Source organism: Zonotrichia albicollis, chromosome 2, assembly GCF_047830755.1.
Source record: "Zonotrichia albicollis isolate bZonAlb1 chromosome 2, bZonAlb1.hap1, whole genome shotgun sequence".
Taxonomy (NCBI): domain Eukaryota; kingdom Metazoa; phylum Chordata; class Aves; order Passeriformes; family Passerellidae; genus Zonotrichia; species Zonotrichia albicollis.
The window spans coordinates 81832064-81852762 of record NC_133820.1 but is presented as its reverse complement, the minus strand read 5'-3'; the positions used below and the strand labels follow the sequence as shown (position 1 = coordinate 81852762).

The 20699-nt window shown below is 35.9% G+C and overlaps 1 protein-coding gene across 2 annotated transcripts in view; it reads right to left on the bottom strand.

The window, feature by feature from the left end:
* Window positions 1-20699, bottom strand: part of NDFIP2 (Nedd4 family interacting protein 2) — a 45103-nt gene that overhangs the window by 12075 nt on the left and 12329 nt on the right. The window contains exons 2-5 of one of the 2 annotated variants that reach the window (XM_074535584.1): window positions 14529-14685; window positions 13070-13197; window positions 9282-9341; window positions 6159-6246 (exon numbers count right to left, since the gene is read on the bottom strand). In XM_074535584.1, the coding sequence (XP_074391685.1) occupies window positions 6159-6246; window positions 9282-9341; window positions 13070-13197; window positions 14529-14685 (433 nt within the window). The remainder of the gene's footprint in view (window positions 1-6158; window positions 6247-9281; window positions 9342-13069; window positions 13198-14528; window positions 14686-20699) is intronic. The other variant, XM_074535585.1, reaches the window with a different exon arrangement.

Below are 20699 nucleotides of genomic sequence, written 5' to 3'. Positions count from 1 at the left end.
TTACATAAGTAGCTAATACAAGCAGAAAAGACAATGTTATAAAAATTGTAAACTATGCAAGTTCACATATTCCAATAAAACTGAAGTACATACAGAAGAAAAATCTCATTATTTAAATTTTTATCTGCAACCATTTGCTAGAAAACTTGTACAGTCAGGACCTAAGCACAAATCTGTGTCTTCAGCAGCACAAGGAAGATGTAACTTCCACTGCTCTAAAACACAGGCTATCAAGAGATTCTCCCAAACTGCCTTGGTGTTGCATCATTTTAACAAACTTAAGAAAGGCAACCATAACGTCTACATGTTTTCCATATTTGCCATTACTTCTCTCTTACATCTCATGTCCCACCACTACTTTGAAAATCATTTTCCTTGTTTCATTCTGGTTATGAAATACAATATTTACTTTCAGAAATGCGTCTTCTGAGCAGACTGCAATTCCCTCCAATTGCTTTTCTCTACATCAAGATCAGCCTCATTTGCCCATCTGTATATCTTTTTCCATCATGTGCATCCATGTGTATCTTCTGTCAGCCATGCAAGCTCTGAGCTTTACCAGCTTACACTGCATCTGGTAAGAGTTGCTGCAGTAAATTCCTGTCTCAACTTATTACTGCAATGAAAGTTCTTCATAATTTTCATCCCTATGTTGTTATAGAGAAGCCACAGCACAAGCTCCCCCATCAAGCTGAGGGAGAAAATCGACCAGTGAGGGGAGTAAAAGGAATTATGCACTAATTTCTCTAGAATTACCAACTTCCTTCTCTAGCTACTAGAGACAACTAAATCGTTGTACAAACTCCTTGCTGCAATAAATGCTATCCTCCACTACTTTTCTGCATCCACTTTGTGCAATGTAAATGCCACTGCTCAGCTGCTCAAGAGATTATCTCATCCATCATACATCAGCTTCCATGACATTCCTGCACAATGTACCTGCCATGACACTAATAATGTGCTGTCATAAGGAAAGCCATTCCTAAAACTGAGGGGAAAAAAAATCTGGTGAGCTGCTACAACCACATCATGACCCTAAAAAATAATTCTTAGCTTCTGCTTGCCCATTTTCTACACACAGACAGAGTCTGTGTGCATCCTGTAGATCTCCTCTGCAAATCAAACCACTGTGCAAGATTTGTTTTCTATCCCAAAAGTGCTTACATGCCTACTTGAGCCCAACTTTCAATTACTGTCAACTTTCCATTAACATATTTCAGACATTTAGACTAAACTCATGCTGTCTGCACTGGCATCATCATTTCAGTATCTACTTTTAATATTCTAGACCATTCAGAGAAGTGGGACTGATGAAAGTAAGGTTTTTGAATTTTGTAATTCCTGAGGTGATTACAAAAGGAATAAGTCCATATAAATGCAATTCATATAAGAAGAATATAAGCTTTAGCATTATCTCCTCATGACAACAACTATGTGGGTGATAATGACCCACATAAGAAAAGGGTTTTTGGGAGAAGGAGGGTTGGACTCAAGGTGTTTTTTAATAGAGTGTTTGTGATGCAATGCAGTCCCTACATTTATACTGTATTTCTCCTCAAAGTTTTTAGTAAAATAACCCCAAAATACAAAGTACAAGACTTTTGAGTTGTACATATTGAAATACAACAGATGAAAACATAATGACAAGCACATTACATTCTGATTTTTCCTTACCTGCTCCAGCACTTCACCTGCTGATCTTTTTTACTTAGCTTTCCACAACTACACATTATTCACTTAAGTTTTTAAGTATTATGAAAAGAAGGCAATAAAACTGATCTGAAGCTTTATGTTCCAAATTTTAGCCATGAATCAAGCCTGTAAAAAGATCATAAAGGCAACTACATATACAAAAAGCAACTAATGCTCAGTTATAGTCTTTATTCCACAATTTGCTTGTTCATTTACTTGCTATTTTAATATATAGCAAACACCAAAGGGCATAATGCTTTATACCTGGCCTAGACTTACTAAACATACTGCAATAATAAATAATTCTTTCCAAGATTTCATGGCACGAATTGTTCTTCCCACTCCTGCATACAATTTGTTCCATTCTTTAACTGGGATATAGATCTTTGCTCCATTCTGAGGGTTCACTTACAGACTGATGATCATCACTTGAAGTGTTGGCTGTCAGCTTCCACAGAAAACAGATAACTTGTTTCCTAAGTAATTACTGGTCAGAAACATTCCTTGACAATTTATTCCTACTTCTTCATTACTCTTGTTGCTATGTTTTTCTTACTACCCAACTAGAAGCTCCCTCATTCCAATTGTTTTGTATTATATCTAATGCATACAGAAAAACTGTGTAAGTCAAATTGTTTCTGCAGTAAGAAAGAAGTTAAGTGACTGTGTTTGAAGGTCAGGCAGCCTCCCCTAATAACCAGAGAGAAATAAGAACTCAAAACAGTTTCCCTATCTCCCAACATTTAAAATGTTAATGAAGTAACTTCCCCTCAGCTTCTCTTGCATGACTAAGGGAAATCTGCAGAACATTTGTGATATAGATGTGCAGAAGTCAGGTTTCCTAAAGTTACACAGAGGAAGCCTCCCATGGGAGCTTCCACCATGCTTATCACACCTCAGGAAGCACATACAAGGAGACTGTGCTCACCCTGAACTTGTGCTACAACTCTGCCTTCCAAATTGGGCCCCCTTGAAACCCCTAAAGAAGGTATCCCAGCTTGTGTGCAGTTTATTGACTGCTTGAGACAATTAACAGGTTTGAAAACTGTATGAACATTAATTTACAAAACTTTGGTATGGTAACTTTCTGCATCAGTATAGTGTCTAGGACACTTTGTACATTTGCATTTCCCTATAAAACCAGGTTTTATTGCAGTGAGTTGTATACAGTGCTTAAATAGCCTAGATGTTCAAAAAGGTCAGATTTATGTATGAGAATTTAAGCTTTGTTTGTACTACTGAACACTTTTCTCCATTTTTATCTCCTTATTAACCTATCTGTGAAGTTCAAATTCATTTTGCCTATGCTGCAGGGACAACCCAAAACAACCTTACATGGTTTCAAAGAATTCAGATAAGCTCCACAATTCCTTCCTTTTTTCCAAACAGGAAAAAAGGTTGGTTCTAAAGCATTCCTTAAATATAAAGGAAAACCATATAAGCCTTTTAATAACGTCCAAAAGGATCTCCTTCAGATAACATACCAGTATGAGTTTATCAGACATAATTCAAAAGACTTCCACTACAGGCAGATTAGCCGGAAAACCAAACCCTTTGTCCACGACAGTTACTTACTGTATCACAGTATTACAATAATCACTGTATTACAATAACAGCTGTGTTCAAATTGGGAAGATACAGCTCAGAAATTCCTACTTGTGGTTGTGCATACAAAAAAAAAAAAAAAAATACTCCAGAAAACTCACCTACTAACTTCCTCTGGCATTCTAGAAAATTTCTACCATGCTGTACAAGGCACTTAAAAATACAAAATAGAAAAAAAAACCCATATGAAGTGGTCCGATAGAATTTTTTTCCATTTTGCATTCATAGCAAAATGAATATTCACTTATATATTCATTTCCCTCAAAATAAGAAACTGACAGACACTGTCCTGACCATTGAAGAGAAGATCCTTAGCTTATCAACATAATCACAGACTAAGGGCAGCACCAATTTCCTGAAACATGATTTTACCATATATCAGAAATAAAATTTACTGTTTTTCAAAGGCTTTTCACCAAGTTTCTGGATCAAGCCAAAAAAATCCAGCTCTTCATCCAAAGAACTTCACTTCTTGAGTTTGTATCGTATTATTCTGTTTCATCCTGCTAAACAGAACAACACTTTATAGCTTAGATGGGAAACAGGTCTGTAACGGGCATGCAGCAGGCTCCTAAAACGACCAAAACCCCCCAACAAACAGATCTGGCCACTAGATGGCCTGGAGACAGCAATTTTATGCAGCGTGGGCAGCTACCACTAGATGGTGGATACATATCGCTAAGTGACTGCAATATGCAGGTAAGCTCAGCATAAAGTTCATTTTGCTACACTTCACTTGCATAAAATGAAATTAAAGAATTCTAACTTATTCTTATACTTAAAGCTATCTGCCCCTGCTTCCATCCCCAAGATCATCCAATGTTGTACTTGAGAGTCAGGGAGGAAGTGGGAGAGCATATCTGGAACAAGACATTTGTTCATTTTCCTTTCACTAGAGAGCAGCTCCTGATACAGTTCTCTTACATTTTAACTATGCCAGGGAGTTTATTTGAGGCTTTCTGTGATCTGTCACCTCTATTTGCATTTAAAGATATCCCACTCGGGGTAAAAACCCAAAAGACAGCCTTATTATAAATTTCATTTTAATTGCTGCTCTCCTAAATCTGCATACATCAACTTCCTGGAGACTTTTATCTCCTTATTGGACAAGCATGAATACACGACCCACACATAAAGTATACCCTCATTATGTTAAGATCATTTTTAATTTAATTCACCAATTTCCTAAGAAAAATTACTAAAAACTAACATTTCAGGTCTATTACTATCTACAACTGGTTTTGTGAATTCCTCTTACTATTAGCACAAACAGCAAGTAAAGTTTATCAATTTCCCTGTGTAACCAGTATCCATTATGACCAACACATTCCAATTAAACACACACTTGCATAAATACCTTACAATGTGTACACACTCATTTTATGCACTTCCTTCATAGGCAAGCAAAGTCTGCAACAAAATAGTCTCAGAACAATCATGATCTACAAAAAAAAAAATTATGATCTACAGAGTATTTTTGTCCAGTGTTTAAGAATACTGTTCTGTGCAGTCAGACTCCACTAAACACCTATTTGAAGAGAAGGTTGCCAATTTATCCAAGTACATACTTGCATTTTTGAAGGTGGACACCAGGTTCTGGGAATGCAATTTTGGACATCTGTGACTTAAAGGACTTAAGACATATTAAAGCAAACAATTCCCTTGGCCTCCTAGTGCAGTGCTAATGAAGGCCTGAATCAGAATTTAAAAGGAAGAACAAGTTCACACAATAAAGGAACTAAATAGGTTAAATACAAAAAGTTATAGAACATAGAAAAAGGAAAAGAAAATAAAGCAAAAAAGAAAAATTAAGTCATAGCTCCCTTTGACCCCAATAATATACTCTTTCTATGCTCCCAACTACAGAAAGGTCGGACTACACAACTCACTTTGGTACTCTATAAACATCTTTATAGATTTGTTTTGTGAGGCAGACACATATATTTTGATCCCAAGATGCATCATATACCAACATGAAAACACCTTCTGTGAAAGCATTGTAACCTGCATCTGCAACTGTTAAAGAGATTGCAAAAAAGATTACAGAAGAACTTCTACAAAACCTAGGGTAAAAGACATAGTTGAGGCTTCAGTGGATAATCAATCAGCTTTAATCATGATGAATTCTCAGCAGAACAGGTATATTCTCAACACCAAACTTCCATCCAGGTTGACAAACATTTATTTCAGAAAGGGAAAAACCCTCAGAAATTCAGAATAAATAAGCAATTGGTAAAACTAACATAGCTTCCTCACAGAAACAGCTTCTAGCTGCTAAATCTAACTTTGCTTAATGCAGTACACAAGTTACAAGGCATGCACAGTGTACACACAGTACATGAAAAAGAGCTACAGGAGGGCTTGTTGAAATCAGAGATTACCTGAAAACAATGCATTTTTATATAAACAGTGGTTAGTTCAACCGGAAAATGAGTATGGTTGGATTTGTTCCAAAAAATCAATCCATGGCTGTTTAATTCACTACACTAACACCAGCAACTTTTATACAGCACATCACTTAGCTCAGTTTTTTTCTAGTTAAAAATCAATTGCCAGATTTCTGTCATCTGGTCTTTAATTCAAGTTGGTGGTCCAACCAGAAGATGATAGAATTTCCAGTGCTAGACCTTCAAGCATTTACTATAATTTTGCTTTGTCTCCTTATCTGTGACAGATGCCACCAAAAAAAAGCAACATATTTGCTGTATCTGGAACAGGAAGTGTTTATATTTGAGCACAGGCAGAAAAATCTGTTCATTACAGTACATTATTGCAATTTATCACAGCTCTCTTTTATACTCCATAGGAAAAAGGCACAATTAAGATATACCTCAGTAGGTCTGGGATACAAGATAACTTACTGAAAAATGCCAACATGAAGATGCCATCATTGCCCACTCTAAGCTGATCTGCATCACTGAAATCATCCCGTGGTGGATACTCTTCTTCCTGGATTTACAGGTTAGTGATAATTTAGTGAAAAGTTTAGAATAACTACCTATAGGATAAAGTATTAATCATGTTTCTAAAGCTAGAAGAAAATTGACATTCCTGTAACACGTCCACATAAAGGAAGTTTTAAAAAAAAAATTTATAAGTATAAAACAAATCTTATTTGTTGTTTATACTGACAGAGCCCAAATTTTCTGTTGAAGATATGTACATACTGTCTATTAATCTTAAATGAAGCTAGAATTATTCCAGATTAGTACTTTGACAATGAAAACCAACATACATTTTTTAAGGTAATTATCTTGATATGTAGCCAAACTATTAAATATTTTTTTCAAAAGACATCACACAGTATGCTCTATACTTTTCCTGCTGGAAAGGTCTTCTAATAATTTCCTTAATATAAAATAAAAGTTATAGAATAAGGGTAGTATCTTAAGTTCAAGTGCTGATGCAACAGCACTGCACTAACCATTTTATAACCCACAGAAAAACATAAGGAAGGCAAAGAACACCTCCAGGGTCACTAGAGGGCGCGAGCACATTAAAAGTGTCTGAAAGGCTTCCAAACTCAAAAAGCACAGCACTTCAAGTACAACAAAAGCAAACAGAGACGTCAGTCAAAACGATCCAAAGATTTCTCCCATTGAGTCAAAATGTTGGACCTTAAAATAATGAAAGGGAGATCTGCTTTGTTTCTCAGCACTCGATTTTGAACAGAACTTGGCAGGTATTATATATGCAGTTTTAGGAACAGGTGGAACATTGCTCCAGCTGTAGACTGGCAAACACAAGTTTTCACAATGACAGTTTTCATCAGGCTCTTTAGGAAGTGCTAACACCAATTAAACACCATTTTTAAACTTAAATGAGTAACATCAAAACAATGCAGGATGATAGAAGTTAAATAATCTTGTCAGTAGCAGCAGTAAAATGGTATAAACAGAAGCACAGGTAATTCTTTTCCTAATTTTTCCTCCTATCACCATAATGTATTGGAACTGACATAAGAAATTTCCTATAAAAATAAATGAAATCAAGAGTGATCAAGGGAAATTTACTTGGCTGTTTCACCCACAAGCACTTACTACAGAAATAATGTTTATGACTAAAAGGGCATTAAATAAGCACAGCGACCTAAAGCTCTGCCACATGTTTCCCTTTGTCAATAGAGCAAAATAATTCACCAGGGTATAGCAATTAGGTTAAAAACATCCTTGAATGACTGCTGTACCAACTCAGAGCAGTCAGCTTCACCCTTAGTGATAGGGCTACAAAATTCCAGCTGTGCTCTGTATTTCAGATAAATTAACCAAGACACTGCATCAGATAACTTACTTAAAAAACACTGCTATTCACACAGACAATTCCAATGGAAGCACAAAAAGCCAGTTAAGCAAGAATTCTAAGGGGCTATAATTCAGCTCCACATAATTTCAGGCATTCCTAAATTTTTTAGTCACATAAGATGACCTTAAGTGACTAAAAAAGCATCAGTTTGTTCAGCTCAACTTTGCTGCAGATACAAGACTGATGGAGAGGAAGGGAATGGGAAGGAAAGAAGGGCTGAAAAAGCATCAAAAAAAGAGCTGCATTTGAAAATGTTTATCTCTGAAATGCATGCCATAAAACTTCCTTTTTCAAGTCTGACAAAAAAAAAGCATTTTCAATTTTAATTTCACAAGGTCTACAAAACCCATACATAATAATTTTGGACTTTTTAAAAACTATCTGCTAACTACTGTACTTCATACTGGCATTTCCAAAACAATTAGTGAATTATGCTCCACATAAAAGTTGCCTCAGAAAAAAGGAAATTTTGCTCAATGACAGTAACAAATTTAGTTGAGGCTTCTCTGACGCTTACACATGTGAGAAACACAGGTCAATAAATACAGCTCAGAAACATGACAGCGGATATTTGCAAAAAGCACTGTTGTACTAAGTGTGAACAAGTATTAATTTATCACATTCCATGTCAAAAAGAAAGATTAAAGTGAGTTCTCTTTACTGTCTACAAAAACCAGTGTACAAGAATTATAAGAAATTAAAAACTTAAAATACTAAGAAATTAAATCAGCCTATATCCACATCATTGAGGATTTTGAGGCTTTATGAGCAGTCCTGCAGACAGAAAACACTAACTGACCACTGCTCAAGCCCCACTAATACTGACTGTCTTTCAGTGCTCTCAGTTGATCTGGTTGGTGTCAATTACCCTAGTCTTTCTGCAAAATATAATTGTTTGCCACCATGTATTGAGGAATGAAAACGGGCAATGAAGAACAACTGTCCTCTACGCTGATGCTTAGAGTTAAACAGATTTTTACAAAATGCTTCTGTTATTGGCATTTTTATCTTTTTATATATTTTATCTTTATTTTTCTTTTTAATGAGAAAATGTAACACAACACACACAAATCTGTAAGATTCGTAACACTGTTTCAGTATACCATTGGTTTTTGGCAAATTTAGCCAAATTAAGGAAGATGGACAGCATCCTTGCTTTCTAAATAAGTTGACATCTGTAGGAACAGAAAGGTTACTGCTCCTATGACCAGAGAAACATCTGAACAGCAAATTATATTATCAACGTAAATGGCATGTCACACAGAGTAATTTCTCTAAACAAAAGAACATCAAATGGTACAGAGCATCTATTGAAGTCAAATCTATTAAACTCCCCATAAACTTCAGTGTTCTCTGTAGTATTCTGCAAGAGGAGAACTGTTTTTTCTCCTCAATGTTTTTTAGCTTTTTTTCAAACAGAAATCTAGCATGGTATATAGGGAGACAACCACCCTAATAAAGTAAAGAGTGATATAACTCTTCACAATGCAGTGTTTACATAGAAAAACTTCTGAGGAAAGGGTCAAATTACTTAATAAACCCTATAAATTATACCTTCAGCATACAAACCAATAGGGAGAAATTAATAATGGGGGAAAAAAGGCACAATTAACCCCAGAAGCATTTGTTTGCCAGCAGGAAAATTCATAGCAAAGTCTAAACTAGAGAGAACTATACCATACCTCTGGACGACTGAGGAATATTTCATCAAACAGACTCCTAGATTCCCTAAACTGGGCGTGCTAAGCATGTAAAAACAGAAAAACATAAGACAAATGCAACTGAAAAGCATTAAGTAAAAGCCATTCATTGCAACATACAAACAAAGTTATCAAACTGTTAGCAGCATTTTTGTTCATTTAAATTGCCCTTTCAAAACTGACCTTGAGGATTTGAAAAGAAAAAGCCAGGATAACTAATGCTATCACCACTGGTGACACAGGGCTAGTACAATTTCTTTGAAAAAAAATGAGATCTCTGGGAGCATTTGAAAGGAACACACGTTTATATACAATCTATTCCTGCAATACAAGCTACACAAAGAATTTTGTAAAATTATTGAAAGTTTCAGTAAATGTTAAGTTTGGAATTTTCATATTATCTGTTAACACAGGCCCATGATGAAATATTTCATATGATCACATTAAAGATATTTTGAAGTGGCCTACATGATTTGGGGGCAAAAATTTGAAAGCTGTGTAATAAGTGTGCTGCCCTTCCATGTCATTTTCCACTCTTTTGATTAATGAGTAGATTTAAACCTTCACTGCACACTTTGGAGTGTGATCACATGAAAGTGATCACCCTCACACATTGCTCAAGGTAACAAAAGGACATTCAACTTTTTCCCATTGTTTACATTATTGCAGTAAAGAGGCAATATATCCTCGTTTACAAGGAAGAAACCAGAAGCTTAGAACACAGCAGAGTTCACATTTGTAAGAGCACTAATTTCATAAGACTGAAAATAAAAACTGAAAAATCTATATGTGACATCATTTGTCTGTTTTGCAAAGTGTGTAACATGCAGGTCAGATGATGTCTGCAGCTGTCACTTGTGAAAGTGAGAAAACAATTGAACTTTGCATTACTGTTACATAATTAAGTTACTTATCTGTTCTTCCATGGGTATTCAGAGCTAAATCCTTCCCCTAAAGATGGCAAAGCACCACTCAAACTGTAACAAGAGCCTTCTTTCTTATTCCAGCCACCTGCCACATTAAGACACCCTTATTACACAGTCTTACTCTATCTCAGCGTAAGTCCAGAGGTATTAAATAAGGTAGGGATTTTGTGGAAGCATCACGTGGTAAGATAATTAAAACAGCAGTAATTAAAACTGCTCTGGCACTTAATTTTAATATTATGTACAAAGCCGAAACTCAGCTTCAGCATTTCTTACTTTTTCCCCAAATCCCAACTTTGTAACCTTAATGCTGTTTCTCAAATACAGCTTGTGTGTGTGCATGCATTTGCTAAAAAAAGAAAAAGGGGAAAAAAACCCAAAAACCAGAAGCAAACTAAGCAGAATTACTGATAAACGTGAGCTCTTCAGCAGTCAGCAAGAATGTGACTTTCAGATACACTTCTGATACTAACTTAGTATTGCCATTAAGTCTAGAATCTTTTAGTCCATCTCTGCACTGGGGGAATGATGTGTTCCTACTGATTTTTCATAAGTGAAATTCTTGTGGTGTCACGTAGTTCTTGAATTTCAAGCTCCCCTGTGTGTTCTAGCAAAGCAGACTGAAAAAGTTGATTTCTCACTTCATCACTGTATCCAACTCTCTCGCCTCTTATCTCCAGACAGACTCCTTTTCCCTCCCTGGTCCTCTTTTCTCACACACCAGTTTCAGTTCCTTTCCTAGTACTACATTTTGTCCCCACTTGGGTTCCTTTCTCCTCCCATCTCAGTTAAGCCTTTTCCCTTCTGTCTCTCATTTAAGTCCTTCTACCCTGTCCATATAATTGCCTTCCATTCATCCTTGCCTTTTCCTATTTTGACTCAGACTCTGCTCCCTTCTAGTTACCTCCCTACTCAATCAAAACGCGACTTCTCTTCCCACAACATGTAAGTTTCACAGGGTCAGCCCAAATTGTCTTTCTTCCCCCCCACCCACCACTGAAGAGAGCTGAATATAGTGGCTTTCCCCTTCCCTTCTAACTGAAGGCCATGAATAATAAATCTGCTTCAGGGAACACCAAAAACTGCTATTTCTCAGGTCCAATGTTTTCACCAAAAGCAGGAAAGAGCAGCCAAAAGTTGTATCTACTTTTAGTTCTGTAATTCTACTCTGATACAGAACATTGGGAATGTTCTCCAGGAACAGCACCTCTGAAGTCCCATCCCCTTCAGAACTATGAGCAGCCTAAACTTTCTCATGCAAGACCATCTCCATGCATTTACAAAACTTGAAGCTGTATTTATCAACTGAGGAAACTAATTTTTCAAAAATTTGTGGTTTGACCAGAGGCAGGCAGACTGCTTGAGGAAGGGCAAAAGATGTTTCTGTTACAGTGACCTGAACTTTTAAGAAAGAGTAAATAAAAGTTTAAAATGACAAGACTAAAAATACTTGCTCTCTTGTTTTGGGGTTTCATTTGTTTTGTTTAGCTTTATTCTGGAAATTGCCTGAACCTCAGGCTGAGTTGTCAAAGGAGATTGCTTGTATGTCTGAAATCTGTGCATCATAGGGTTCTAGATGTGAGAACAAAAATCTTGCAAGAGATGCACATCCTGTCTGCAGTGTCACAGATACTCTACAAGTCAGAGTTTGGGTTTTAATGCTCCAAATTTGTAATTTCAGAAGAAGGACTTGAATCAGACCAGTATTTCAGCAAGTTTTACTTATGTGACAAGCAGTAAGGACAGACTATAAAGAATCCATGCTCCTGTTAGAGCAGATAAAATGTGACAATGGAGATCATCCCCTCACTACTAAAACTTGGCAAGTCAAATCTCTGTGGTTTCCTACTGAATTCAGTCAAACAGCTTTGTGTGACACCATCACTGGTGATGTTACACAAACCTACTTTAACATCAGCTGTGCATATCTCAAAGTGAGTGTTGTGCACTGTGAAGTAGTCAAGGAAGAACCTGCCTCCTGCTGGGTAAGTAAAGGTTTTTTCCCAGTCACAAGCACACCACAGACACTAAGATTTTAAATGTATATCAAATATAATCACATTTGACCTCAAGGAAGACATTCTTAGTGAAAGCACTGGAAGGCTTTTTTGGGTATAGTATATTATGGTCAATAGTAGCCGAATTTCCACAACCCAGAACTTCAGAGAAAAGATGAAACTTGCTTACAAAACTTACATTTACCACTAACTACAGATACCAATCTTCTATTTTGAAGACTATATTCTTCATAAGATTAATTCTTACAAAACTAGAGACACTGGATATATGCCTATTAATTGTTTACCACAACTCACGTAGAGGCTTTTTTAAGTACTTGGAACATTTCTTTGAACTTCAGTATTTAAGTTTCCATAGATCAAACAACAGGAACCTTTCTTTTGAAAAGCTATCTACACGATTTTGGGTCATATCTCTTCCAGGCTGTTGAAATTCTCCCTTCTTCTCTAAAGGTATTTGGTAATTCTTTCATTTTTACCATCCACAACAGTACACAATAGTGATAACTCTACAAAGTAATATTAGTAGGGGATACCTGATTAAGAGTTGACAAAATACTGGATAAACTAGTAAAACAGGGTAAAAATTGGCTTTTAAAGCTGTTTAGACAGCTTTCAAAAGACTGAATATGATGTGCTCTTTATAGTATTCACAAGTAACTTACATTATCTATATAAACATCCAAATATTCCTAAACATCCAAAATATTTAAATCATCAATCCACCATTATTATAGTCATGGGTCATAAAATGGGCCAAATTGTTACCAATAAGTAGCCTAACACATTTCACAAAACCGAAACAGAGCAGAACTGTGTCACTTACTCGTTGGGCAACTTCAGCTGCTGCAGCTGCCATGGCTGCAGCTTTGGCCTTCTCCGCTTCATCGTACGTAGGAAGAGAGGTAGCTACACTGTATGGAGGTGGCACAGGATAAAACTCATTCTGTGTGTCTGTTCAAAATAAACAAGTTATTTATTTTTAAACCAGAAAGGTGTCAAGAATATTAACTTTCACATGCACATCATTATTTACCTATGAAGTATATTTTTTACAGAGGCTAAAACTGAGGATATTTGCATTTGAAGTTCTTAAAAATCTTTTTAAAAGAAAAACTTTTAACAGTTTAATGGTACTCTGAGCTGCTACCCAAGGCAGAAACCTTAACACAGATGCTGGCAAGAAATCAACCAACTCATGAAGAAAAAAATCATATTTAGTTAGTTATATCCCCAGGCGTTCCAACCAAATGCTTTTTATCTAACCATACGAAAGATATATACACAAAAACCTTTTTTTAAAAAAGTTTTTAAGTATCAGCATCAATCTATTATTTCAGTCCAGTAATAGCCATCAAAATCAACCACGGACTTCATTTTTCTGTGTTGTAACAGCAAGACATCACCACACAGAATAGAATTATTAACAATACTAATTAAAAGTACTTAAAATATGCCATGAGCTTCCTCCTACACCCAGCAGTAGCTCGTTAAAAGGCTGTTTACGTGATAAAGATTTGTCAGCACAGGTCACATGGTCAACAGATTTGTCAGCACACCAACACAAGGATGTTATATATAGGGATAATTCCACACAGCTATGTATTATACTTGCAAACACTGTCTCAAAGAACAGGGACAGGAAACTGTTCTTTTAACAAACACTTAAAAAAATTAGGTTGGCAGCTACTCCTAAAATATTTATTTGGCACATGGGAGACAGAAATCAATGTAACTTTACTTAAACAGGAACTTCAATGTTGCCTGCTGCTAAATCTCCCATATTCCCAAGAAAAGCCACAATCTCCTAAGAAAAGGAGCAGTGAATAAATGAATAAAGAGACCCATTACTCATCTTTCATGAGAAGTTTTATCAAGAGCCTTTCAAGCAAAATTAACCTTTTCATGGCAATATATTCACCAAACACAATAAAGAAGTCTGAAGAGTTTTTTATAAAGAGGCAATGAAACTTGCTAATGAGTTCTAATAATGGAGTACTACTCAAAGATGTAGATTAAATGTGGAAATGAACTATAAGCAGACTTGAATAAAACCTCTTAAGCTAATTAATGACCATCCATTTCGCCTAGCAATTTGGAACAATCAGCGTAATTTACAAGAGTGCTGCTTCTGAACAAACCAAAGGGCTGCACATCAAAGGACAGCTTTTTACTGCAATTGTGTGCATGGAAAAGAAAACCTACATGGCAGCATCATTCCACTTTGAACCAAGAGCTGATTCATAGATGCTCATCCCTGACAAGCTGCTATTTGAGAGAAATACCTGAGGTTGCAGCTGCTTCCACAGCTATGCTACAGTAAGGAGGAGGGGAAGTCTCTGCCTCAGGTGAGGCTGCTGGCTGCGGAGCCTGCGGAGCCTCTGCAGACGTGGAAGGCTGCTCAGCTGCTGAAGGCTCTGCGGGGTCATCCTCATTGTGAAGCTTAGGAGAAAAACACACACATTTCAGAGGCATTCAGGGAATACTTCCCATGACAACCTAATACGTGCAGAGACATGTTCAAAGAGAGACAAGATCACTCTCATCAACAAAACAAATTATTTACAAAACAGCATCTGACCACTTCAAGTAGTCCAGCTAAATTCTTTTAGGCAATCAGCAAAAGATTATGTTAGCTGCCTTGCCTTTATTTTTCCCCCCCAGGAATGTTCTTCTTCTCAGCGATTTTCAGGGAGTCTTAAAAATCTGGAGTTTTCTATGTTTACTTATATGGCAAAATACTATTATATTAATATTTTAATACCACTATATTTTTATTCTTATGTACGGTCATAAAATGTATCAACGTATTTTAAAACACATCAGGTGAGAAATATGAAATATTTATTGTATCTATCTTGGAGAAAAAGAATTAAGATTAAGACACACATCTACTTCTGTAACTGGGACCTTCATTCTCTGGCATCTTGTCAAAGAGCTTCTCCATGCAAATTCTAAGACTTGAAAATATTCTGCTTTTCTTTACACTCTAGAAATAATCCTTTCCCTACAAAGCTTCAAGTTGTTGGTTTGGTTTTATTTTTCCTTGATTAAGATGCAGTTTTAAAAAGACATGTCCACTAAAGCATCTATAGAAATAAGAATTTGGATAAAGAAGAATGCTGATTGAAACTGTGGAATTCAGATTCAGCTCCTAATATCTTTTCTTAGAGAGGATATTTTTTATAATTTTAGCTAACTTGATAGTTTTTAGAACATATCAAGCTTTTAAAAAGAAAGAGTACTAGAATTAGAGAAGTGCTAGTTCCCAGTAGTGTGAACTGCAAGATAAGATTCCTAGAAGGCAGCAGCTGAAGCACCACATGTAAAACTCAGACCAAAAAATAGGATTGTTAAAAATATCTAAAGGAAGAATTCTATAACCTCAAGTTGGTACTTTTTACAAACACCCTAGAGCAAAATATTATTTCAGTAACAAATATTAAGAATATAACTACAATTATTTTCTATTAGGCACAGTACAATCAGGTTACTGGGAAAAGTGCCTTCTAAGAAGAACACTAAATTTCTTATTAAGCACTGTAACACTGACCCCAAAATTGCTTTAATATGCAGATTATATCAAAGTTCACAGAATGGCTGATGTTGAAAGGGACCTCTGAGCCCATCTAGTTCAACCTCTCTGCTCAAGGAGAAGCATCTACAGCTGGATGTACGAGACCACATCCAAATATCTTGAATACTTTCAAGGATAGAGACTACACGAGCTATACAGAAAACATGTTTCCAGGCTCAGTCACCTTCACATTACCAAAAATAAGGGGAAAAAAAAGTTTCCTGATGCTCAGAGGTCACCTTCAAATAAAATGATAGGTGGTTTTGAGGGTTTCTGGGTCCTGAGCAATCAGGTCATTTAATGCCTAATCAGCAATCCAGAAGTAGCAGCAATATGAGAAATATTTTTAGCCATTTTGAGTAGTTAAAGCCAAAGAAAGCAAAAGCACTTCAAAATAACCTAATATTTTCCAGGATACAGAAAGCAAGTGAGAACACAAACCAGACAACTGTAAAAAGGTCGATCAGATCAGAAAAGCAAGCTGAGAGCTATAAATGTTATGGTTCTAAATTAAATAAAATAATTCACAAGAAAAATCTAGTGTTGCAAAGGATATAGCCAAAATAAGCCCATTCTTAAATAAAACTAATTTGATCATTTAAAGTATAAAGAACAAAACACTACTGGTATAGTTCTTACACTAATGGCTGGCATACTCACACTCATTTGGGATGTGTGTGTAGTTCTGACTACCCCACCAAAACAACCTGGTCTTTGGGCAGGGGAAAAACTAAAGCAAACTTAAATGGATCTCTGTTACTTCCATTCTTTCTTTCCTGCCCTGTTTCCTCTTCAATGATTGCAACTTTTTTTCCTTACCACACCATTTACATTTACCACCAGTAAATGCTGTCACTATTCTGAAGATACAGAGATCCACAAGCACATCATTGGTCCAAAAGCATATTACTCCTAAAAAAAAACAAACCAACAAACAAAACAAAAAAATTTTGCCATTCCCCAGAAATTTAATTTTACAACTTCTACATGCTTTCTTGAAAGCTGCTTTACTCCAAATTATCTGTAATATAGTAACAGTGGAGTAATTTAGTAGATGATGGAGTTAACATGAAGATCAGACAAGAAAAATGTACATGAGACTTCTTGCCTTCAAAGACAAAGTTAATGAGTCATTAAATGGTTATAGCAACTGCAATTAGGAAGTGGAAAAATTCCATCCTAAGGGTTCCATCTAATAGAGACATGTTATACCCTTAAGTGCTGCTCAAAGTGCCTTTATTTTGTAAGACTTATACTTGGAACCATATTTCTATTTATCCTCTCTTTTACTATAGAGGCCTCTCAGAAATTCTGAAAAGCACCAAGGTTACCCTAATGCAGCAATTTAAAAAGAAATCTTCACCCTTTTTATTAAAAAAAAAAAAAGGCAACATCAAATAAAAGAACAACAACCCCACAATAACTGGATTAAGTAGCTTGAGTGTTTACAGCTAGAATAATAAACACAAGTTGTTCCATGAACACTAACTTTTGTTAGTTCTTGTTCAAGTGTACTGTATCCTACTCTCTCCTCAGTAACTTCAGTTTCTTTCAGAGGACTACTTCACTAGGGCAGAAAAAAAACAAACCCAAACCAAACCCACCAACTGCAACAGAACTTGCCCCAGTAAACTGGAAATTTTGCCCACACCAGCAGGGCAGACAGAAGTGATTATATCATTTTGTCCTGTAGCAACTCTGCCTCGTCTTCACAGAGCACTGACTCTCTGGAGTCACCAGCTTGCTTGAAACCAGTAGAAATTTGACTACCTTTGAGCCTCCCTCTTCACATTTTATTTTGGCTTCTACTGGAGGTAAATTTAGAAGTTATTTTTGGAGACGGGAAGAAGAGGCCTGACACTCTTCATAGGCTTCATTGCCATAGAAACCAAGCTAAAAACACCCAAAAAGGAACAGAAAATGTCTGTTTCAAGGCATTACTTATGCTATGTACTCAAATGTCACCTGAAGCAGCATTTTACATTGAAAGTACATAAATAGTATCCAAGATATTCTTTTTCCAATAGTAAGAATGTTTCACCAAACATTTAATTAAGGGACTGAGGAGAACTCGCAGTTCATTATCTCAGCCCCTCCCATGCCTCCAATGAACCATAATTTGGTAGTAGGCAATACAGTTGCTGTTGTGAACATTATGATCAAAACAATTACCAAGACCTATTAAACCACAGAGAACTGTAAATTAGTACCTTCCCCTATTCCCTCCCTCACATTTCAAAAGTGGGTGACACTGAATTTTTTTTCCTTCATGGTTTATTCTGTACTTGGGATATCTGGCTGACTACATGAAGCTTCACTATAAAAAGAAAAAGTGAGAACTTTGCTATTAGACACATTACTCTTAAACTGTTAATGCCAGTATTTCAATCCCTGCTTTTGAAGCCCTCAAACTACAGTACATTACAGGCTTATATTCTCAAAAAGCATCTATGATAGGGCATGTAAAATTCAAAGACCAGTTGAGGAGCAAGAGCTGTTCTGCCAACAACAACTCAGTCTCAAAGTAGCTACAAAAGGGTGAACAACACAGGAAAACAAAATAGTTTCCTTCATATGATTTTTACCTTACACTATCTTCAGTTTCCTTCCCAGAAAAGATCTACAAAACAGCGACTATTTCATTTCAGAAGTTAAAATCAATGCCAGACCTTTCAGCACCAAAATATTGTATAAAATACAGTTCTATTTATTTTCTACTTTTACATTAATTTTTAAAAAGAAATTATTCTTATACAATGTACACGATTATTCCCTCTACAATTGATTTCCTTAAGTCTGTTATTTCGTATAATTATTTCCTAAGTAATCAGATGCAGTATCTGAAATCAGCTGACAGCTTATGAAGAAATATGACCCACGAGAAAGTGCTTAGAACAAAAGCTTTTACTGAGGGGATGGATTCAGATACTTTAAGTGTTTAGGCTTATCAAAATAAAAACTAAAAGTGGAAGATCTCATGATCTACTTAACACTTTTTATCTATCTACAGATAGCAACTTGATCTGACCTACAGATGTTTGCTTTCCAGGCTAAACAGAGTTTGCTTTATTTCTGATGAACTGACTGATTGTACAAGAGTGGTGGTATAAGCAAGTTATTCAATTATAAAATAAAAAAACAGAGGAAAAGGATACAATAAGATGTCTGTTATCACCTGTACCAAAAATGCACAAGATCAGAATGGTCTCTGATGAAGTGCATTGAAGTAGCACAAGCTAATTCTAGTCACAGTGTACAAACACCACTCAATTTCTTACCTGATTTTACATTTCAAAAGCTGTTCTTTACTCCTTTCATAAAATATGATTATGGAAATCAGTATATTATAAAATTATTGCAACACAATTAATTTCAACAGCATATTGCATGTATATTTAAAATCCTTTTTCTTATAAACATTCTTTTTCACTCTGCTTACATAATTTCTTTAGTTTAGCAAAAAAATTATGCAGGGGATACTGCCATACAAGTTAAAAACAAAACAAAATCTCAAACAACTAGCCAGCTTTCTTGTCCTGTTTCTTTTAATACCTTTATTACCAGCTCATCTTGTCAAAATGTGACTTTTAGGTAAATTTTCACAGTGATGGCTCTGTCTGGGGCACTACAGAGATACACAAAATTCTCATTAGCAATCATAAATTACAAAGCACTTTAAACATATCCTTCTTTCTACCTTTGAAATGAAATTACATTTTCAAAGCAGCTTTGACTCATCCAGTTTTGACCTTACAGGACGAGTTCATGGGTTCTTCCAAACTATTGAAACTAATACAATACACAGAAATTCCATGATGTTGGACCTAAAACTTTGTTTCAAATAAAACTGTGGAGACAGCCAAGGAGATCATCTAAGTTCAAACTTTGTATGCAAAACAGTCCATTGATGCATTTTCTTCACAAAAACAAACACTCTTGGCAACTAAGATTTATCTTCACTTGGTAGAAGTTACTTTGGTCTTCTTATCAATTATTCAGATTATGACAAAGAGTCAACCAAAAATATCCATTTTTTGCAGCTTCTAGCATTGGAGGGAAAGGCATGACAGACTCAAGATTGCTAGTGTAGTGCACAAAAAGAACTCTGACATTTCTGCATTAGCTTCATGACATATTCCATACTGGTACACACATTTATTCCACAGAAACCATAACATTATAAATATGATAGGTGCAACAAACAGTGGGTTAAAACAAAAGCCATCCTCTTCAAAAAGCTAACAGGGAGCTTTTCACATCTGTGTTTCAACTGATGCTTTCATTTGCTGAAAAATTCAAGTCCTTTTACACTTGACTACTGGTAGTGATTTCTAAGTCTGCAATAAACTGCTTCCTACAAATGAAGCATGAAAGCAGAGATCTCTTGCTACATAAAAATAACTTCAACAAATACAGGCTGCGAATTTAATGCTTGTTTTATAACCACATACTGCATTTTTCAGCTTTACTAGTCTAAAAATTAGATTTATTTATATGTAAATAGCAAAATCTTAATCTTGGGATTTTCAAGGCAAAAAAAATCTTGAAATAAAATTTGATTCTGAACCTTTTAGAAAAACACTTCATGATGCTTCTGTTTTCTGAATGCCACCTAATTGTATCAATAGCCAATATCATTAAACCATAATCACCAAGAATAGAATCACAGAATGGTCTGTGTTGGAAGGGAGCTTAAAGATAACGTAGTTCCAAATTGCCCCACCAAGGACAAGGACACCTTCCATTAGGCCAGGCTGCTCAGAGCCCACTCCACCCTGGCCTTAAACACCTCCTCACATGGGGTGTTCTCAGCTTCTCCACACAACATGTTCCAGTGCCTCACACCCTTCACAGGAAACATTTCTTCCTATATCTAACA